This window comes from Phoxinus phoxinus (assembly GCF_949152265.1).
Source record: "Phoxinus phoxinus genome assembly, chromosome: 18".
In the NCBI taxonomy this organism is placed as follows: Eukaryota; Metazoa; Chordata; class Actinopteri; order Cypriniformes; family Leuciscidae; genus Phoxinus; species Phoxinus phoxinus.
The window spans coordinates 22745070-22768818 of NC_136893.1; the positions used below are offsets into that span (position 1 = coordinate 22745070).

General features: G+C 38.4%; 3 protein-coding genes across 7 annotated transcripts in view; all 3 read left to right on the forward strand.

Moving 5' to 3' along the window:
- bmp7b (bone morphogenetic protein 7b) overlaps window positions 1–16788 on the forward strand; it is a 60574-nt gene extending 43786 nt beyond the window's left edge. Inside the window, exons 3-7 of the mRNA XM_079587462.1 lie at window positions 4310–4458; window positions 6709–6912; window positions 8399–8475; window positions 14803–14913; window positions 16017–16788. Coding sequence (XP_079443588.1) covers window positions 4310–4458; window positions 6709–6912; window positions 8399–8475; window positions 14803–14913; window positions 16017–16166 — 691 coding nt within the window. The 3' untranslated portion in view covers window positions 16167–16788. The remainder of the gene's footprint in view (window positions 1–4309; window positions 4459–6708; window positions 6913–8398; window positions 8476–14802; window positions 14914–16016) is intronic.
- The window catches only part of LOC306985331 (uncharacterized protein), a 250378-nt gene that overhangs the window by 120344 nt on the left and 106285 nt on the right, over window positions 1–23749 (forward strand). The gene's annotated exons all lie outside the window — the stretch shown is intronic.
- Window positions 21250–23749, forward strand: part of ppp1r12b (protein phosphatase 1, regulatory subunit 12B) — a 59024-nt gene continuing 56524 nt past the window's right edge. For 2 of the 4 annotated variants that reach the window (XM_079587465.1, XM_079587466.1), the window contains exons 1-2: window positions 21251–21667; window positions 23348–23438. In XM_079587465.1, coding sequence (XP_079443591.1) covers window positions 21598–21667; window positions 23348–23438 — 161 coding nt within the window. In that variant the 5' untranslated portion in view covers window positions 21251–21597. Of the gene's footprint in view, window positions 21668–23347; window positions 23439–23749 lie in introns of all 4 variants that reach the window. The other 2 variants (XM_079587463.1, XM_079587464.1) reach the window with 2 other exon arrangements.

Below are 23749 nucleotides of genomic sequence, written 5' to 3' on the forward strand. Positions count from 1 at the left end.
GAAAACTTTTCTGGCATTTTGCATTTTTAAATCAGCCTCAGAAATATGAAAAATGTCTGCAGATTTGATGTGGGCCTGCATTTAGTTTACAAATTTTTTTTATGGTGGGTGTTTCTTGCCTGGGAATTGGTTTCCAAGGAAAATCCGTCTCTCTTGAGGGCTGTAACGCTCTCAACCCCTCTGGTGCATAAACGCTGGACACATTTGATTTGTGTTTCCTTTCCTTCTATTTCTTTTTGCGCGCATACACAGTGCACAGTCTATCTAACCATCCCAATGCAAACTTTACGGTTGCACCACACCATGTTTCCTATTCTGACTCAGCGGCTCCCCTCTCAAAGAATCAGTTGTGCACCACAGGGCTTCCCTTCACCGCACGTTCGGGACCTTCTAGAATATCGGCATGACCCGCGCTGTGAATTGGGTTCAAGAACGTCTAGCTCCTCCTACGTGCTGCTCGACCCCTCCTGAAGTCCTCAGTTGCCCCGACAGGTCTGTGGGGAACAACACACCTCATTGTGCTCCCATCAGGGAGAGAAAAGAGACTGAATTAGACCGAGGCAGCAGATGTTGAGCAGAACAGGTGTTTGGATCACACACACACTGAGCACCTGAACTACTCTGGGGCTTTGCAGCTTCTGAAGTGTGTTCATGTAGTTCCAGTCTTTCTCTCCCTGCAGCATTTTCCCTTGTCTTTTGTTGTATACTGCTTCTCAGTCGCTTTCTTACGCTGTCTTCTTGACGTGTTCTAAATTCCTCTGTTTGATTTAGTGCAGGGCAGCCACACTGTGAGATCAACAGCCGTTTATAAAGCCATTATTGTCAATTAAGGAAATGAAGTGCTCCCCAGGGCCTTACCATCTGGAGCGAACGCGCTGTTCATCGCTCTCCCATTTCTCCACTTATTTCACTTTCCCCTCTCTGTTTCACATTATCCACCACCTTCTCCGTCTTTCACTGCAAGGGTCGTTCAAATCAGTGTCTTTTCCATTTTGAAAACAATTCAGTCTTCAATTAACAATGGTTTACTGTACACAATCATGGTAACCGATTTGACAGGTTACGAACATCCCCTATTGATAATATATAATACAATACGGGTTAGTTTTAAGTTTTTAATTCTGCGGATACAATGTTTATTACAAAAATGATTTTAATTATAATATAACACTATTATCCACTAAAAGCTCACTAGCCACTTTATTAGGTACACCTCGCTAGTACCAGTATCAGAACTGCCTGCATTCTACGAGGCAGAGATTCAACAAGATGCTGGAAACATTCCTCAGAGATTTTGGTCCATGTTGTCATGAAAGCATCAAGCTGTTTCTGCAGATTTGTTGGCTGCTCATCCATGATGTGAATCTCCCGTTCCAGCAAGTCCCAAAGCTGCTCTACTGGATTGAGATCTGGTGACTGTGGAGGCCATTTGAGTTTAGTAAACTCACTATCATGTTCAAGAAACCAGTTTGAGATGATTTGAGCTTTGTGACGTGTGTGTTATCCTGCTGGAAGTATCCATCAGAAGATGATAGACTGTGGTCATAAAGGGATGGACATGATCAGCTACAATACTGAGGTCGGCTGTGGCATTGCTCAATGCTCAATTGGTACAAAGGGGACCAAAGAAAATACACCGTTCACCATTACACTAGCCTGAACCGCTGATACAAGATCCATGCATGTTCATGTTGTTTACGCCAAATTCTGACTTTACCATCTGAATGTTGCAGCAGAAATAGAGACTCATCAGAACAGGCAACATTTTTCTAATCTTCTATTGTCTGATTTTGGTGAGTCTGTGTGAATTGTAGCCTCAGTTTGCTGTTCTCATCTGACAGGAGTGTCACCGGTGTGTCTTCTGCTGCTGTAGCTCTTCTGCTTCAAGCTTTGACGTGTTCAGAGATGCTCTTCTGCAGATCTCAGATGTATCGAGTGTTTATTTGAGTTTGTCTATTCATTATTTGAGTGTTTATTTGTCTTTCTATCAGCTGAACCAGTCTGGTCATTCTCCTCTGACCTCTGGCATCAACAAGGCATTTTAACCCACAGTACTGCCGCTCACTAGCCTAGAAATCTAGACGCACCCTAGCGGCAGCAAAATTTATTTTGCAGCCAGGGTAGTCTAGCAACTCTCTGTTGGCTTGCGAGCTGGAAAAACCAAACTCTAGTCAGCCCAATCACATCGTGTATAGAGTCGGTGGGCAGGCTTAACATAATGACGACAGAGTTGCGACAGTTCCCTGTTACTTGAAAACAAAGAATGGCTGCTGGCGAACAACGGTCTTTCGAATCGGCTTGCGCCGCGACTCTGGAGGACTTGGAGTTAAGCTTTTCTTTGAGAATAGAATAAAGAACGGCGGGACCAGATCTTTCGTCACCTTCTTCTTCGTTGCTCTGGTTGGTTGTAGTGCTATCCTATTGCGTGCAGAGGGAATTTGAAAGACAATCGTTTATCCCGCCCCTAGGATTGAGCCATCCCAATGGTGAGTTGCCAGATCTAACATCTTGATGTAGGTCTGGCTTGCCAGGCTAGCTGCTCACTGGATATTTCTCTTTTCAGACCATTCTCTGTAAACCCTAGAGATCCCAGTGTGAAAATCTCAGTAGATCAATAGTTTCTGAAATACTCAGACCAGCCCATCTGGCACAAACAACTATGCCACATTCAAAATCACTTAAATCACTTTTCTTCCTCTTTCTGATGCTCAGTTTGAACTCCAGCAGATCGTCTTGACCATATCTACATGCCTAAATGTATTGAGTTTCTGTGATGTGATGTGAAGAGAATGTGATTGGCTGATTAGATATTTGATTTAAAGGGCAGGTGAGTGTGTGTGTATACTGTATATATATATATATATTGTATACATGATATGTGTTTTTAGACTTGAATAAATTTGCTTTGACATAAAACTAATTTCAGTTAGGTTAAAACTTTGTCATGTTACTGTATGGAAGTTACCATATGTCATTGACCGCTACTTTGAGAATAGAAATGGGGCTTGACTTTATTATTTGTGCATACAGATAGTAGCCTATTCAAGCTGCTATTCAAACTGTTGTGTGAACAGCTAAATTCAAAAGTCACACCTGTACCAGTCCTTCCAGACTGTGTACAACAGTAAATGTCTTTTCTTCTGTAGACACAAGACTTAAAGCATGTCTTAAAGCGTGTCATATTTTTCTTTTGGTTCACTTCAGTTACCCTCCATCTCTGGACCTCTTACCGAGGTTTACATGAACTTCACAACTTTATTGGATCCACATATCATTCTAGGTATCTGTTACTATGGAGCATATTTATATTTGGGGGGTCCCTTGGAGGATAAGGATTATTTTATGTGGTTAAATAATGTAATATATTAAATGTGTATGTAATGTATTGAAGTAATTAAATTAACGAATTAAGTTAAATAATATAAATGTAAAACATTACATGTATTATAGTGTATGTTCTGTATTCCGGAATTGCATGCTCTTAAAAAGCTAGTTTGGTAAAGTAAAAAGAATAGGTCAATCAATTAAAATATTTAATCAAATTAATCGCACATCAAATTTGGCTGAGAAATTACCCCCAAAAGATAAAGTCATTGAGAAAGCATCAAGTAGACATTACAAAAAGTAGCTTTAGAAAGTAAGATTTGATTTGTTTTTCCTTTGTTTCACTTTCACATTTAGTTTACCTGTCTTTGTTCCTATGTTCCTGCCATCATTGTTACTCATTATGTTACTAATTAGAGCGCACCTGTTTTGTATTGAGTTTGTTTGCCTGTGTATTTAAGTCTTTAAGTTCTTTCCACTTATTGTCTAATGGTGAACGTGTTTTAGTACACTATTGCTTTGTTTTGTTCTGTTATACTGTTATAAGCTAATGCTACTATTTACTCCTCCCTTTTTGTAATCTTTGCAGACCAGCCCGTGACAAACACAGCTTTTATTACACAAACCTTTAGGCCATACATTTTTTATAAGCTGTTTTTTTTTTTTAATAAATGGGTATCTAGATATATTTACAGACCGTTTTCTGCAGCTCAGAGGTGGCATGAAAGCATTTACACATTAATGCCATGAGATACATGGGTTTTACAAGGGTATTAAAGGGATAGTTCACCCAAAAATGAAAATTCGGTATTAATTTACTCTTCCTCATGTCGTTTCGAATATGTATGACAAAAAAAGATGATGATATGAGAGTATTAGTTCGAACGGCTGATTCAATCAGGAATGAAATAAACGTTTTTGTGTGTGTATATGAGTGCATGCTATGTTTCGTGTGATACGCTGTCATATGCGCTCTCTCCATTAGAGATTCAGATTTGTTCCTGCTGGACTCACGGGTGATCTGGGCAGCAGAAGAGGGCTGGCTGGTGTTCGACATCACAGCTACCAGTAACCACTGGGTGCTGAACCCGGGCCGGAATCTGGGCCTGCAGCTGGCTCTGGACAGTTTAGATGGTAAGTGGACGTGCAAACACCACAGGTCACTGGTTCAAAATATGATACATGAACATTGCGTTGCATCACAGATTGCAAAAATGAGACCGTTTGTGAGCCCACACTGCACAGCACTCGATTTGTTTTGCCTTTGCTTTTGTGCGCCGTTTAGGTTCAGTGCAGTTCAGTTCAGTAAATGTTTACAGTCTCTCTGAAGGGCAATTTATTACATTACATTTAAAAGCCATTCAAAAGAAAAACATCTACAGTGGGGGTCCAAACGTTTGAGACCACTAGTGAAAATGCACTTGTTTTTTTTTTTTTGTATTGTATTGTTCTAATTTGAATTACTTGAAAAAGAAGTACACTTTAAAAATACTTTTTAATACTTATTATGGAACTGAATGTTATGCTTTTGGACACTTAATTGCCTATTATTTGCAATTAAATGAAAATGCATTACAGTTTAAATTCATATTAAATGTAATTAGTTGACCTTTAGTGTTTTTGACCCACTTAAATAGGAATTTACATGTAATTTCATAATTATTGTCTTTGAAATATGGATAAAGTTACTGCTGAATGTACTGACAAGCATTTATGGTAAACTAAAAAAACACTTTAATATAAATTATATTGTAACTTGTATTTAAATTAGTGCTGTCAAATCGATTAATTGCGTTTAATCGCATCTAGCATAAAAGTTTGTAAAAATATAATAATAAAGTATCAGCACTAATTGCATTGTAATGACGAAGTTGCAAAGTTGCTTTTTAAAACTTTGAACGTAGTTAAAATTCTGATCAAGTACTTTTTTCATGTGCTTTAGTATGTTAGTCAACACATCAAAATAAGAGTACTTCTTTAAAGCACGACAAAAGATTATTAAAACATGACTTAAAACTTTTAATTTGACATTAATATTTAAAGGTGTACTTAATTGTGTTAAGAAACATAGTCATGAGATCTGGTCACTGTCTCTCATAGTCACTGTCTCTCTTTATTAAGTAGCTGATTTCAGCAGAAATCACTATTAATGGTGAAGTTTAATCTAATATCAATGCTTGGTTTGCTTGTCCAAAAAAAAAAAAAAGTTGCTGCCTTACATTTTTAAGTACAATCAACTTGGATGTTTAAGTCAATTCAACTTAAATTAGATTAAACTGACTTTAATAATTTTTTTGTGGAATCTTGTATAACTTATAAAAAAAGTTGAAAATTGCTTAACTTATTAATTAAATATTGTTTTTATAGTGTAAGTTCAAAGCAATGCAGAATTGAACCTACTATGCTTTTCACTCGCTCACTTTATAGCCAGCAGCCGCAGTGTGTTTTGTACCGTAGCTGCGTGATAGGAAGGTGTGTGTGTGTGTGTGTGTACAGGATGTTACAGGTTTTAAGTGTTAGCATGAAAACAGGTGCAGTGTATTATGGGGCTTGTGTAGATCAGCGAGCTTGTCGAGACATGCTTGCGGGACGCCTGCCCTGTCGCTGTAGGCAACCGGCAACCCGACTTTACCTCGGCGCTCAGACAGAGAGAGCATTCCTTCCTCTTACACACACACACACACACACACACACACACACACACACACACACACACACACACACACACACACACACACACACACACACACACACACACACACACACACACACACACACACACACACACACACACACACACACACACACACACACACACACACACACACACACACACACACACACACTAAAGCCGGTGTGTGGGTAAAAGGAGTCCAGGATGGCACAGAAACAGATGTAAGTGCTGGAATTCTCTGAGTAAACAGTGAACTAAAAGCGCTCTTGAGAGCGGGAGAGATTACACAAAATAAACACCAGAAATTGCTTATTCTTGGAGAACACACACACTTTCTTACACAAGTCTCATGATTTATAAGACTGTGACCGACAAACTGATTATTATATAATGCATATCACGCGATTTATTAGGCCACATGGCTTTGACAAAGTAAAGGATTGCTAAACTGTCCCGTTGAGTGATACATGGGGTGTTTAAACAGTCTCTCTCAAGAACCGATTCATAGAAATACATTCAAATACATCTTTCAAGGGGCCCGTATAACTTCACAGAGCCGTGACTGCTTCTCTTTTGGGATTTGCACCCGTCAACATTTTTATTAACAATTCCAAGATGTCTTTCTTTCCTCTCAGATCTCAGAGGGAAAACAAATTAGTGATTGATTTCTGATAGAGGTAAATGAGCGTTGTATGTGTCTCCCCCTGCAGGCCAGAGTGTGAACCCATGGGTGGCCGGGCTGGTGGGCCGCAGCGGCCCCCAGAGCAAACAGCCCTTCATGGTGGCCTTCTTCAAAGCTACGGAGGTCCATATCCGAAGCATCCGCTCCGCACAGGGCGGCAACAAGCAGCGCAATCCCAACCGCTCCAAAACCGCCAAGGGCCAGGAGGCACTGCGTGTAGCCAATATTGCAGGTGTGTGTGTTTTCAATATTGAATAGAGAAGTGTGAACGCAAGTGAAAAAGGAAAACAAATGTAAAGGCAGCAATAACAGAACCAAAAGAACGGTATTTAAAAGAATACTTCTTTGGAAAATGTATATGGCTCCAAATGGAAATGGAAATAACATGGTCATTTTTCTTAGTGACGAACCTAACGCTGTTTTCCAAATCGCGCACCGTACCCTCGTTCACTATTCCCTACATTACTCCACTAATATAGTCCAATTGAAGGAGTGAATGAAAACTGGTGAGAGAATTCGGACACTGAGTGAGACGGAAGTGCTGCCGCTTTCGCATAGTTTGTGCTTGCTGTTGAATAACTTAGCAAACTGGCAGCTCCAATAGAAATGAAAAAAATTATCTGGAACTCTGTCATGGAAACTAGCATGTATAACCTTATTAAGCAATTTAATAATCAAGTAAAAAGTAATTTATACCTGTATGATATTACGCTGTCGCCACATTGGACCAGCGGTTTGGGAAAATGGATGGATGATTCGCCATCTTCTGGTCAGACGCATTGTGGGTATTCTCTAGCCGTTGAGTGTACACAAGTTGTACACTTGTTATTGCAGTGCACTTTATAACGTCAACTATGGTTTTGGACACCGCTACAAATGAGTGTCCTCTCAAATAGTGCCCTATTTAAGGTTATAGGGGTGATTTCAGCCTATAGAGAAGTGCGCTTAATAGTATTCAAATCTTATAAGTATATTAAAAAAAACTGTACTTGCACATGATATAATGGTAAATAAATAAAAGGTCACTTAAGTGTACTTAAAGAGAGCACACTTTCATGATATTTTTGATATTTTCATAATAATGTCAGTTTTACTGTAAGTTTACGTTTCAAATCTTTTGTTGTACTTTAAAGACGTGCACTTATTTTGATGTGTTGACTAACATACAAAGCACATGTACTTATAATTTGAACTGTAGCGTGTTATTACATTTTACATTTAAAGATGTACTTAAATCCTACTTAAGTGGGTCAAAAAATAACTTGTATTTTTCAGCATCTTCTTTTTCAGGTAAACTATCCCTTTAAGGCAAAGGAGAAGCAGAGATAAAATTTGCGTGAGAGTGTGTGTCAGTGTTCATATGGTTCCTATTACTGTGTAATTCTCTGCAGGTTATTTTGTTCAGTAATAGCATTACAGTGTTAAATGGATATTAAATGAATCTGGGTCGCTGTTCTGCATAGGTATGAGGGTTCGGGATTCAGGCAAACTTCAGTGACCTATTCCTCATATTTCTCCATGTCTCTCACAGTTTAGCCTTAGCTTAGCAACACCCCGTCACACATTTGAAGTCTGACAAAAACACTGTTCTAGCATATATTTGACTCTAAAAATAACAGACATGGACTTAAATGTGCAAACCATTATCATAATTGATTATCATTTTTGTTAAAGGTTTCTATAGCTCTACAGCAATCTGTCTCTCTTTTTCTTTTCAGAGAACAGCAGTGCTGATCAGAAGCAGGCCTGTAAGAAACATGAGCTGTACGTTAGTTTTCGAGACCTTGGATGGCAGGTGTGATATTCCTCTTTTTTGTTGTTGTTCTTGCCACATCTCCTATTGTTATTTCCTTGCTTTCTCTATCTATCCTCTTTTTGGCCAGAAACATACTCTACTCAAGAACACTAGGGGTCAGAAAATTATTCCAAAGGGAATTATATACACTACCGTACAAAAAGTTTGGGGTCGGTAAGATTTATAAGGATTTTGAAAGTCTTTCATAGGTCTCTTATGCATTTATTTGATCAATAATACAGTAAACTCAGTTAAATTGTGAATTAATAGTTTCTATGTGAATATATTTTAAAATTTAATTTATTCCTGTGATGCAAAGCTGAATTTCCAGCATCATTACTCCAGTCTTCAGTGTCACATGACATGATCCTTCAGAACTCATTCTAATATGATGATTTGATGCTCAAGAAACCTTTTGATTATTATTAATGTTGAAAGCAGTTGTGCTGCTTCATATTTTTGTGGATACATTTATTCTTTGACAGATAGAAAGTTCAAAAGAACAGCATTTTTTTTGAAATAGGAATCTTTTATAAATGTCTCTTTACTGTCACTTTTGATCAATTGAATGCATCCTTGGTGAATAAAAGTATTAATTCCTTTAAAAACAAAACAAAAAAACGTTCTGACCCTACTTTTAAGCGGTAGTGTATCTTACAGAGCTCAGCACATGACCTGTGGGAAAATAAATACATTTTCTTTGTTTTAGTTCAATCAAAACAAGGGAACAAATTAGTTCAAGGTGGCCACAGAATATTAAAACGATGAAAAAAATTAATATGGTGATTATTAATGATTAATTAATTAATTAATTAATTATTGGCCACGATTTAACTAAAACGAGTGAACGAATTAGTAAATCGTAACCATGATCGTGAACACGATTCTCTAAAATGAAAGAACAAATTCTTCATTCATGACCACAATATACACTGAACAAAATTATAAACCGAGCACTTTTGTTTTTGCCTCCATTTTTCATGAGTTGAACTCAAAGATCTAAGACTTTTTCTATGTACACAAAAAGCCTATTTCTCTCAAATACTGTTCACAAATCTGTCTAAATCGGTGTTAGTGAGCACTTCATCCATCCACCTCACAGGTGTGGCATATCAAGATGCTGATTAGACAGCATAATTATTGCACAGGTGTGCCTTAGGCTGGCCACAATAAAAGGCCACTCTAAAATGTGCAGTTTTACTTTATTGGGGGTGTCCGAAAACCCCCCTGGTGTGACCACCATTTGCCTCATGCAGTGCAACACATCTCCTCCGCATAGAGTTGATCAGGTTGTTTATTGTGGCCTGTGGAGTGTCGGTCCACTCCTCCTCAATGGCTGTGCGAAGTTGCTGGATATTGGCAGGACCTGGAACACGCTGTTGTACACGCCGATCCAGAGCATCCCAAACATGCTCAATGGGTGGATGTTTTAGATCTTTGAGTTCAGCTCATGAAAAATGGGGGCAAAAACAGAAGGGTTGCGCTTATAATTTTGTTCAGTATATATATATATATATATATATATATATATATATATATATATATATATAGCTATATATCATTTTTTTTTAGAACTGGTGCGGACCAGGGAAATCCGACTGTTTAATTAAAACAAAGCATCGTGAAGGCCTGCGGCGGGTGTTGACGCGATGTGATTTCTGCCCAGTGCTCTGAATGTCAAAGTGAAGAAATTCAATGAAGCGCGGGTAAACGGTGGGAGTAACTATGACTCTCTCTGCTGATACCAACGACTCACGTGGGAAATGAACATCAATCAGCCATCGCCTTCATTACGGGAGATAAGGGAGAGAGTGACATCTGTTGACACCAACGATCCACCGAGAAAAATGAACATCAATCAGCCATCGCCTTCACCACTGGGAGATCAGCAATCGTGTATTGCAGAATGGAGGAGAGAGATCCTAGTGAATGTTCGGGATCAACTACAAGAGCCTAGAGTGGGAGCTGAGGAGTTGCTTCAGATGGTAGATTTACTGGGAGAATTGGATATCAATCCAGCAAGCCTCAGATATTTGTTGAAAGGGTGGCTAGTAAATACTTTCCTGTGAAGTGGACCCCTACTCCACCTAGGGGTGCTTTGAAGAAGAAACCTTGCTCTAATCGTCAAAGGAGAAAATTGCAGTGTGCACATATCCAACGGATGTACAGAAAGAAGAGGAGAGATGCAGCTAATGTGGTCTTGGAAGGACGATGGAAAGACGCCCATCTGGAACGGATTGAGACTGTGGAAAATCTGGAAGATTTCTGGGCAAGAACAATGGAGATTGGTTCAGAAGTGGAGAGTCAACAGACATCAGAGGAAGTGAATGTACATTGGTAAATTTTAGCACTCATCAAACCAGATGAAGTGACATCGGTGCTACGTGGTCTTATTCACTCGGCTGTTAGAAAGGACAAAGTCACCGCAAAAGAGCTTCTCATGTGGCATCAGCCATCATTGACCAGCTTCTTTAATATCATGCTAGTCACAGAATCGTTACCTTCAACACTGGCCAGAGCAAGGGTCACTTTTATCCCAAAGATAGACTCTCCAAAAGAGCCCAGTGACTTTAGACCAATTGCGATCACCCCTATTATTACAAGGGCGTTGCATAAGATTCTGGCGCAGAGAATCAGGGAGGAGTTAACATCCTCTCCTCTTCAACACACTTTCCTACGGAGGGATGGTTGCTCGGAAGCTAGCGCCCTGCTTCATACCCTGCTACGCAAAGCACACGATGAGATTACATCGATGGCTGCCTTATTCTTGGACCTTGCGAAAGCATTCGATACAGTATCGCATTCGGCTATTCTTTTAGAGGCAAGAAAAGCGGGAATACCATCGCCCCTCCTTACTTATCGTTTATGTATGCAACAGCAGAAGTACAGATGGGTGAAAGGAGTGCAAGGTGCTTGAGAGGAGACAGACAAGAAGGTGATCCCCTTATCACCGCTTCTCTTCATACTGGTAATGGATGATGTGATGAAAGGGCATGGAAATGGGGATGCATTGTGTCCACTCCATTGCGTACGCAGACGATCTGATTTTGGTGGCAAGAAATCAGAAAGATCTACAATTGATGCTTGATGGGCTTAGTAGAGCACTGAAGAAAGTAGGGATGTCACTGAATGTGCAGAAATCAGTGAGTCTCACGCTCGTCAGGGATGCTAGAAGGAAAACTCTGGTGCTGTTGCCGGAAGAGTACTCTACAGCGAAGGGAAACATCAGGCCCTTGGGAATACTTGAAAGTCAAAAATATCTGGGGCTAAAATTCAACTGGAAGGGAAAGGTTGTGCCAAAGCATAGAGGTGATGTTGAGCCAGCTGAGGGAAGCCCCTCTCAAAAGTTAGAGATTTTGCTAAATTACTTAGTCCCGAGATTAACCCACAAGCAGGGGTTAGGGTCAGGGTCTGGCTTCGCCTAATGAAGGATACACCTCTGGGCTTCTTGCATGCTCCAGTCATGAAAGGGAGCCTCAACATCCCGTGTCTGGAAGTTTCGATTGTACTTCTGCAGAAGGCCCAATTCGGAAAACTCTTGACGACTACAAACCCAATTGATATGGCGCTGACCGAGCAGGCCTCATTTCTTTAAAATATTGCGGCAAATAAATCTACCTTGCAGAGTGGGAAGGGAGACAGTTACCACTAAAATACTCTCAACTAAAACTCATATTAGATCAACTGATATTAACTGTCGAGGGACATGTAGAACAACGGAAACACTGAATCATGTTCTCCAAAGGTGTGAAATCACTCCTGATGGACGTTGTGCTCGTCATAACCGTGTGATGAGAGATCTTGAGAAGAGGTTAAGGAAGGGAGAACGGAAGATCTGGATGGAGCCGGTTATCCCCTCTACTACGTCATTTATAAAACCAGATATAGTGGTAGTGGAGGGGGGAAACTTGACAGTTCTTGATGTGTCGGTGGTGGCGGGGAACAGGATGGAGGAGTCATGGAGACTCAAGAGTTAGAAATATGGTTCCCCTAATAACATCAGTGCCATACAAAAATGGACCACCACCGAAAAAGTCAATTAGCCAACTCCCTGTGATCTTCTCAAGTAGAGGATTGTTGTATGGGCCCTCGGGCGGTGGTTTACGGAAAAAGGGTTAAACAAGGAGAGATCATGGAAATGTGCCTATTAACAACATTAGGTTATCTGAAATGTTATGACCTTTATATGAGGGGAACACAGACATTCATCTTGTGTATGCGCTGTATGTTTGATAGTCATGTTTTTCTTTCCCGTTAGAGTCATGTTGGGACGCAATAATGCCAGGTTGCATCCTGGGACTGGGCATCCTCGGGTCATTTCATTTTATGTGTAATTCACTATTAAATGACTTAATAGCCTCGAGAAATAACCAAATGCCTCGTCATCTAATTAGTGATTATTTGTGATAAACCATCTCGTCGATCTAAGGTGTGTTTCCTGTACAACAACGTAACTTGCTGCTAATCTAACATAGTTTGTTAACCCTTTAGAACCGAATGTGTCGTCGCCGACACAGATCAGCAAGCTGTATTCATTGTACCGTAACTCTTCAGCCGTTTGCACTATCAAAACCATTCAAATTGCCTCTGACAGTAGACAACATGCGCTTTTCGGCAATATACGGCGTATTACGGTAATTTCATGCTTTCCGTCAGCAAATAACAGCAGGCTTTCTGGCAGAGCGGGAAGGAAGGATTTGAACCGAGAGATACGAAGCGCGGCAGGTTAGAGTGTTTTGGATTGCATAAAATAATAAAAGAAACGGACAAATACATGGTGAAAGAAGTGGTAGACAGCAGAAGAGGGGATTGGGATGATTTTTAATGAAACTTGGGAGGCGGATGGCCGTTACTTTTTCACGTATCTTTATATGTGTTGTATGCATGTGTATGTGCGCGTGCCAATATGAATGGACGCATGTGTATGAAAAAAAGTGTCCTAAATGAAAACTGTGCAACCCAATGTCACAAAATAAACTTGTATAGTTGTATTATACTTCATTTTTCAACTTTAAAGTGTTAGTTTCTTTCGTTCGTGATTTTTCTGTGTTTTTCTAAATAAAAAGAATTTATTCTCGTTTTTTTTTTATTTTTGTCTATTTAAATTCTATTTACAAACTCACCACACACAATAATGTTCAATAACTGTAATTTGTTGAAAGCTAATCTTTTTCTGAAAAAGATGACACCTTGCACGTGAAGATAGCACATTGTTTTAGAATTTTACAGTCAAAAAATCTAAATATGTGAAAAACACCCATTTTAGCTTCAGGTTCTAAAGGGTTAAAGAAATCAACTGTTTACCGAAACCGTATTGTTGCAAATTTGTTGTTCAACCACGTTGGTTATTGATGTCACACAGGTGGTGGAGTAATAACTTCTTTTAATGAATCTGTTTGAGATTTTTTTTTGCTATAAATGATCAGCATCTGATATTTTTTGTCAATTATTGGCATCTGAGGATTAATTCTCATTTTTCTCATGCTTACATACTAGAGCACGTACACACATGTGCACTATTAAAAAACAATGCTTTAAATATCTTGACAAAATAAACTAAATAAAAGATACTGAATGTCAGCTTGTTTATTTTGCTCAAGATAAGGATATATTAAGTCCACATGTCATGCAAACAAGAAACTGCTTCTAACCACAGCTTGAGAGCTGTCATTCAGAGATTTCAGTCCACACAAATTTGCGAAGCTGTTTGCGGATGTTCTGTGGTTTCGGGAAACACGGACTCGTGAAACACACCTCTGGTTAGGGCTGATAGACCACCAGCTGCTTACAACCAGCAACAAACCAGCTAAAATATTCAGAAAACCAGCTTAATCGGGTTTAACTTGATTTTTTCCCAGCAGGTTTCCTTCTCCTCCTCACTCGACATTCCACTTTATCTCTTACTGTGTTTATGGCTCAAACAGTTTTACGAGACTGTGTTGCTCAGGCTGTTCACTCCATTAGGCTCAAGAGTACGAGCAACAGCAGTCAAGCAGAGATAGGAGAGCCTCGTTTCTGTTTACACACCGATAGTCTTGCCACCTGTAGCGTATCTGTCTCTCCTACTGGATCACAGCACATAAACACTCTCTCAGAACAGCTGGCGAGGACTCGGAGACCCCAACTCTGCCATGTGGGTTCACCCCCTTTTGAACCATAACATTTTACACATACCTCAACACAATTACACTTTATTGTGATCACAATCGGAGCGATCTGGCGTGCATGGTAAAAATGAAGAGCATCTGGTTGGGAAAGGTCTAGCTCAGGCTGTATGACTGAAGGTGGATGTTGTTTTAATAGATCTGTTCTCTGTCCATTTCTAAGGATTGGATTATTGCTCCTGAGGGTTACGCTGCCTATTACTGCATGGGAGAATGTGCCTTTCCTCTCAATTCCTACATGAACGCCACAAACCACGCCATCGTACAGACATTGGTAAGCCTCTAACCTGGGTCCAAAATGTACTTTTTGCCACAGCTGCCAATGATAAATAACAGAAATGAATATTTATAATGCTGCATCTTTTTTAAAGAAATTAATAATTTTATTCAGCAAGGATGCATTCAATTGATTGATGGAAAGTGACAGTAAAGAGATTTATGTTACAAAAGATTTTAAAAATGTATTCAAATAGAAAACAGTTATTTTAAATTGTGATATTTCACAATATTAGAGTTTTTACTGTATTTTTGACCAATTAATTGCAGCCTTGTGACTTCTTTCACAAACATAACAAAATCTTACCGACCCCAAACAATTGAACAGTAGTGTGTTTGTCTTTATGGCATTTGGATTATTTAGCTATTTTGTTCTTGTAAATGAATAACAAACAAGAAGATGCACGAGTTGAGGTACGTTTATACGACAATGATGCGCTAAGGTTTTTCCTTTGTGTTTTTCGCGCACAGACGAAGCGTTGTCAAAACGTGTATACGTCACTTTATAAAGAAACACTACGCGCCTATAGACTGAACACGTGATACGCATGCGTATGACGTCACAGTTTTCACACTGTAAAAAATCACTTTCATGATTTGTCATCGCAACTTTTTATCTTTTGTCAAATCAACTTAGATAATTCATGTGGTTCAGATAACATAATATTTTGAGTGTATTTCAATTAAACTTTGTATTAACTAAAATTTTTAATTTTAACAAACTAAAAATTAAGGCAACCAAGTAACTTACTTTTTTTACGTTAAACCAACAATAACTTTTTACAGTGCACAAATTCACGTTTTTGTAGTTTACACAGAGACGATAACAGTATTATTTTCAAGGACTTGCACTTTGAAACCCGTTTTCAAAAGTTTGTTTTAAACAAAACGACATAGAAACATACATGAACGGCCAAAACGCATAAACCCCCCCTAAAGTTGCCATTCCTACCAATTAACGTCTCAATAAAACCAAAAAAGTATACATTTTTAACCTTGCATCTAGAAATACTATAACTCTGTAAAGTACAGATAGTGAGATGCGTTATCTTCTATCTGTGCGAGTACTTTTGTTTTGACCGTTGTATTTTTTTTTCTCAGGTTCACTTCATCAACCCCGAAACGGTTCCAAAACCATGTTGCGCCCCCACACAACTCCACGCCATCTCCGTCCTGTATTTTGACGACAGCTCCAATGTCATCCTGAAGAAATACCGCAACATGGTGGTCAGAGCGTGTGGCTGCCACTAGAGTCCTAACACACACACACACACACACACACACACACACACACACACACACACACACACACACACACACACACACACACACACACACACACACACACACACACACACACACACACACACACACACACACAGTCACACAACTGACTGCTCCTCATTTGTTATAAAAAAGGAGCAACCATATGAAGATCTCAGGCCAATTCCAGGATTTCTTTTACCATGGACAATGTGCAAAGTTTTCTTATATGTACAACAATTAATGTTTTATATATGGTATACAAAAAAAGGAAATAGAAAGGAAAAGACACCAACACCAACATTTGTATGCACACATATACATGCTCACATGTACACACTTTTATATGATACTTGTGCTTTCTACTGTGTAAATAGTTTTTCAACGAAAGAAACAAAAGTGTATTTATTTTCCTGGTCTTCCAACATGGAGTCTAAACATCCTTGTCTTCTGGTCTGTTTTTAATGTGTCCTCCACACTGTTTAAAAAAAGAAAAATTGTTTTGGACCACAACACTTTTTTTTTAACAAGTGTTGATTAAATACTGTACACGTCATAAAATTCAAACATATGGGTTTACCAGCTGCCATATAAAATTATATACCACTGATACAATAATACAGTGTAATATAGGCTACACAACAAATATTCATTTTCATATTTATTTTATTTTATTAATGGATTTGCCAAACTAGTGCAGTTTCCCTTGTGAAAAAGAAGTGTGCACTTGAAGTTTACTTCAAGTACACTTATTTGTTGACTAAAAAAAGCACATGTAAAGTATTTTATTAAAATCGTGTGTAAAACCATATTGTGTTATTAGACATTACATTTAAAGTTAATGTATTTTAAATATATTGAATTGCAACTCAATCACAAATTAAGTTGAGCAACACTTTTTGCCAAGCAAATTACAAATATATTTAAATATATGACTCAAGTTAGAAGTGACATTTAAGTATATTTTAGTTTACCATAAATTATTGTCAGTACATTCAGCGGTAACTAACCATATTTCAAAGAAATATAGAAGTAACTATGAAATTTCAAACAAAGTCCTACTTAAATGGGTCCAAAAAACCCCTCTAAATTAATGCTAACTGCATTTTATATATATTAAATTAAGTGTGCCGAAAACATTACGTTCAAGTATATATCTTTTTTCTGTAATCCTTAAAAAAAAAGAATGCTATACTTTTTTTTTAAACTTCTTTTTCACAAGGACAATTTTTTTTGAATGTTTGTTAGAGGCATTTGTTAGACAGGTCAAAAATGAACTTTTTGCCAAGCCAACAACATTGGAAATAAGAAAATAATGTACTGCCCATAATCACTTTGTTATAATAAGAGGATTCATTTTATTGGTTTACTCCTCCACTGCCTTTCAATGCTCACCTGGTTCCTGTCATTTTATTTTGCCTTTTGTTGAAGGCACAGAACATTTCCTCCTCCTTCCCCCACAGATGGGCATTTATAAGGAGCATGTGCGGTGAGGATATCATTCCAGACTCTGATAGTGTTTTACTACAGGCTTGGCCCAATAAATAAGTTTGAATAAACACAGGCTGTCCTCTCAGTACAGCGAGCACCTCATACCCCAGCAGTGACCCTGAGACCCACGGCCTCCACACGCATGTGTAGCCTATATGAGGACACACACACACACACACACACACACACACACACACACACACACACACACACACACACCATCTCTCAGTTTACTCTCCTCTCGCTTTCCTTTGACAAAAAAAAAAAAATCCCAAAGGACTGCTAATGCCATTTCTATCCATATATAATTTGCACTGACCCTTATAGGATAAACAAGAATCCTTAAAAAATATCTTGGAATCCAATAAGATCCTGATGGATAAACTGAAATGAGGAAATAAGCACCAAATATATACATTTTGTTGAGTGTAGGCTATATAATGAAAGTTGTGAAATAATTGGCTAATATTAACTCTAACTTGGTGCTGATTCGCCCATCGCGACGATAACTGACCTTCTCATCTGAGCTGCTTCAGCACTCAAACACCGCTCGTCAATGTCAAAATGTTTGAGTCCAATCAAAGCAAGCGGGATTTACAGGAGCGCGAGCCGTGCGCGAATCCCAATGCGACGCTTCACTTCAGTTTATGGTCATAAAGTGCGAGATAAAATGCAAGTAGGCTAAACAGCTGTTTTTCGATAGAAGTTTTAAATGACCGACAGAAATAATCAGTTTGATCAAAGACAGTGGACAAGCGTAATTTAACAGCACGAGCACCATATTAAATATATTGCCATTATTATTCTATAAATATATTTGTATAACGTTACCTCGAATGTGTACGACTTTTCCCTGTTTGCATCACTCCACTTGTTCGTGTTTGCGCAACTTGCATCATTAAGCCAGAAGGCGGCGACAAGTGACTGTCTTTATGAGTGAGCAATTGAACCATTGATTAAATGAACAGATTAGTCCACAAATAATGATTCATTTAGGAAAGAAAAAGTAGATGAAATTGATATTTGATGCGCATACTAATTGCTCAGTAATTGCCCCCGAACCCCCCTAGTAGGACCTCTTTTTCACGGTTTTTAGCTATAAAAACCTGCGCAAAAAATAATAATGAAGTAAGTGAATTGTAAAGTATTTCTCCTTGTTTGGATAACTACTCAACTCTACATGACACATTAATACTCGAAAAGTAAAAACACAACACACAAGTCGTTTTACAGCGTGAATTTGAATGTTGACCATTCACCGTAAAGGGCTCCCCCTCCCTATAAAAGCCAATTTAACCACTGGGTGTACAAATGCTAAAGAAAAGTGAAACACACTAACAAGAATTACTTAACAGGGCCGGGTTTACTTCATATTGTGACAGGCAAAAGAATGTTTTCATCAACTTACAGGTTATAAAGTTTATTGTAGCAGTGGGCGCTCAGGGTTATTTTTGGCCAAAATCTCATGTTCTAAAATGACAGTATTGGCTATGACTCAACAGCAAATGCTAGACTAAGACACACTTCTCCGCTCCTCAAATACATAAAACATTATATATATATATAAAAACAAAAAAACAGTCCAAATTTGTATGCAGCACTACATTTACAAATGAGGTGGGCGGAGTTATGAGGTTTGACTGACAGTTTGATTATCCAATGGAGTTACGAGGTTTAGTTACAAGCTCTTCTAATACTTTTCATTGGTTAAGTTTTTGCAAAACCCACAGACATACGTGAATAGTAATGATTTTTGAAAAAATATAATAAAAATTCTAATTAATAAAGTTTTAGCATTAGAGTGAAATAATAATAATAATAATAATAATACATATTTTTTAAATAATTGTAATAATTTGTTTTGTAATACTTTGGCTGCATCCGAAATCGCATACTTCCCTACTATATAGTAGGCGAAAAACATTATGTGACAAAAGAAGTACGTCCAAATTCACAGTACTCATAAAAGAGTAGGTAAAAAGTACCCGGATGACCCACGTACTTCCAGTGCATATGATGGACACTTGCCTATCCCGAGGCCACAGGAGAGGATTTGTGAATGGAGGTGAAGCGACGCAACTGATGCTGGCAGATCACATGATAATGATAACATGGCGAATGTAGTACGTCTGGATTACATTCGTACTACACACATGCATACTATATAGAACACACTTTTTTAGTTGTCTTGAAATTATTAATTGTTCAAAATGTGATTTCTGACACAGCCATTGTAATTGGTCCCCCTGGATATACGAGTGGGCACGTGCCTAAATGCTTATGCATAAATCCGGCCTAATAGTAATGCTTAATCTTTAAACACGTTTTGAACACAATTGAATTGAAAATGGGGGAAGTGAGAGCTAAAGTGTGGGATTTGCATGCTAATCACAAATGTCTGTTTGTGAAGCATTAGCATAATCTTGCTCCAGCAGTGCTTTAGTGTTGCTTTAGACAGCAGATTGTGCACACGTGTGCTGTGTGTGTGCATTAGCAAGAAAGATAACTATTCATAAGCATGTGAGGGGGGAAAGTTTGTCATGTCAACTGAAAAAAGTAAAACTACAGTAAAACATGTTAATTGGTTTATATGTGGTGGAAATCTTTGTTACGTATACATTTAGAATAAAATATTTTGAATATTATTTTATAATTTAAAAAAAAAAATACTTTTGCTTGTGTGTGAGAGGAAGAGTTATGTGGAAACCTGTTTTTGCCTTATTAAAATATTAAAAGGCTGTATAAAATAAAAAAATAATCACATATAAAGTCATAATGTTAGATATAAAGTCCATTAAAATTTTAATTTTGGGATATAAAATCACAATTATGAGAATTAGTTGCAATTGTGAGAAAAAGTGATTATTGTGAGATGTATAGTCACATTGTAATAAAGGCGCAATAATAAAATTTAAAATTGTATTAAGTTGCAATTATAAAAAAAGGCACAATTATATCATTATAATTGCAATTTCAAATGTGATATATAAAACAACATTGTGAGACATTGTCACAAAAATAAAAAATAAATTTGATATTGAGAGCTATAAAGCCATAATGTGAGAAATTCACAAAAAAATAATAATTTGAAACTGAGATAAACTGATATTTTGTAAAAATAACACAATTATGATAATTGCAATCACAAGAATGAGAGTCACAAAAATAAAAAAAGAATGTTGCAATTGCGACAAATAAAGCCGCAACTGTAAAATATGAAGTCACGTTGCAACTTGCAGCATGTCCTAAATTTTACAATTTTGAGAAATAAAGTCGCAATATAAAGTCATAATCAGAGATGTAAATGTCACAATTACGAAAAATATAGTTGCTGTTGTAAAAAAGACGTAGTTGTGAGATTTAAAGTTTACTTTTTTATCACTTTTTACTCTGAGGCGGAAACAGGCTTTCATAACCCAGAGAGAGTGAAAACCATGGTGAAAACGCCTAATAAACAGAGAGCGATGGCCAGACCGAGGCTGTTACAGGAGAATCCCCAAACCCACACCTTTATCAGGAGGACAGCCTCTCCGTCCCGTCCCGCTCACCTTCTCTCTCCCTCTCCAACATCCTGTTTATAGCGGAGGCTGTTCCAGATTAGCGCTATAGCTCCGTGCCACCCGCAGACATCCAAATGCAGACCATGTGTGTGCGCGCGAGGTCACGGGGCACACTCCCCACTTTCTCTTTCTCTGAGGCCAGGGGCTCAAGCTTGGCCTCTCCGTTCCTCTCATGTGTCCCGCTCTCCACCGCAGCCCTCCTCTGCTCTCCGCAACATGGGGTCAGAGGTTAATGGGGTGGTAATGTGGGACTAAGAGGGGGGAAATCTCTACGTCCACCCCCAGAAACCATTAACATCGCAGTCTCGCAAACACTGTCATCTTTCAGCACGGCTAACCTGGACTTCCTCTCGCTGTCATGTTGTTTTATGACCTCCTCTTCTGCAAACCCATGGGTCTCCTGCTCGCTCACAAACCTGATGAGGAGAATGAAAAATGGTGAGTATTTATTTCCACCTCAAGGACTGATCCTTGACCTCTACAAGGCCAAGGAAAGACGTACACACATAACTCTGGCATCATAATATAAATTATTAATCTCTCAATTTACAATTAAAGAGACCTTTAAGTCTGAACTTTCACCAGCCAATAAAATATATACATAAAAGCACAATATTTTGAGGGTGCTAGCGTGTGCTGCTACGCTATGGCTAACATGTTCTGTGTGTTTGTTAGCGCATTGCTAGGTGGTTGTTAGGCCTGTCTGGGTGAGTGATTGAGTAACTTACTAGCTTAAGCCAAGGATTTTTATTATTATCCAGGTGAACGTTCTGAGTATCAGCACGTAAACTGATTATTTACAAAAAAGTAATTTTAACTGAGAAAGAATGTACATAATACTATAGTAAAAACCTGTTAATTGCATACAAGGTAAAAAAAAACAAGTCACTCAGACTGCTGTTGTGCTCACTGTGTGAAGAGTTTTGAAAAAGTGACCTAAGCATCGAGAAATGTGTCTTAGCTAGCGAATGTTAAAACCTGTAACCACAAAGCACACTGTCTTAGCAAGCCGACCGCAGTTGAACCTGAAAAGAGTTCAGCTCACAGTGTTCTGACATTTTTCAAATCTTCCTCTCCCAGGGACTTATGGGATAGCAAAGTGACACTGGCTGCACACTTCAGGATCTCAGCACATATTTATGATATCTACTCTATCATAAATACTGAGCATTAGACATCCAATTAATTTGCCATACATATTTTTTTTGCATAATTCAGACTCTGGTTTTATTCCTTTTGTCCAATAAAAATGAGCATTAGCTCACCTTTAAAACACAGAATTCTAAATTCAAGACACATTTGCAAATTGCAAACATACTTTGCCATAATCTATTGTACTAACATTTCCATATAGTAGAAACCCATTGTCCTAAAAAGTATGTAATCAAATAGCTAATATTTGGCAAGGTTCTCTCAAAGTTATGAACAAACGTCCTTCCAAGGATATTAACAGGACAGATGCTCGATCGATGTAATCTGGTCTTTAATAATGTTAGCACAAAAGCATTTTTATACAACGGTCATGGAACTTTTTTTTTCCTGAAATTTTTTAGTTGGGCGTTCATTTTTAACATTCGGAAATAATTTTTTCACATCCTACTGGGAACATACTAGAACATATTTTAGTTAACTGGGTTGTGAGGACAAAAATAACCAGCCAAATCCTTTCACAAGGCCACGTTACCAACAATTTTGTGTGTGGAGAGGTCAATGCTGTCCTCTACTGGTCAACATGCCTCACTGCATGACCTTATGTTCCTATTCTTTACTCAACAAAGATACAATAGTGTCTAGTTTAAATAAGTCAATAGAAAAATAATTAAAAGAAAAGATCAAAAAAGGGTTTAAAATACACTCAAAAATATGTAACCATCAAATAAAAAGATTTCCCTGAACCATAAATTCTCCACATAAGTGGTGCTTTCAAATGATAAATTGCATTGTTAATGTATTTGAGCAACTTGTAACCGGACACGTGAGCATCATGCCACTGGTCAGTTAGTCTGTCTGTCCTGCTGCTGTTTAATCTCCTCCCTTGAAAGTCACTCTATCCTGTGTCCCGTCTCTCTCTCTCCCTCCCTCTCTGTCCATCCATCTCTCCCTCTGTCCCTTCTTCAGTTGTCAGACCCGCTGCAGTCTTTCCTCCTCCGCCGACATCAGCACGGGTCTTGTGGTGTCAGATAGGAACGATGCAAGACTGTCTGCTCAGGTACAGTGTTCTTCTTTATCTCCCCCAAACAGCTGCATGCCCCTCCTTTATCACGGATCTGAAGCATCCCTTCTGCCGCCGGACCGGCTCGCTGCTGGTCGGTGTGTGTGTGTGTGTGTGTGTGTGGGATCTGTGGCCTTGAGGAATCACTAATGTCTCGGAGTTAAGACACTTTCCTTTAGCTGCATGGTTTTATGTCTGAGTTTATGTCTCTTGTAACTTTATGAAGACTTGTGGACTTCTGAGGGAATTATTATTCATAATATTGAAATATATGCATTACTCCATAATATTATGTTCTCTTTGCATGT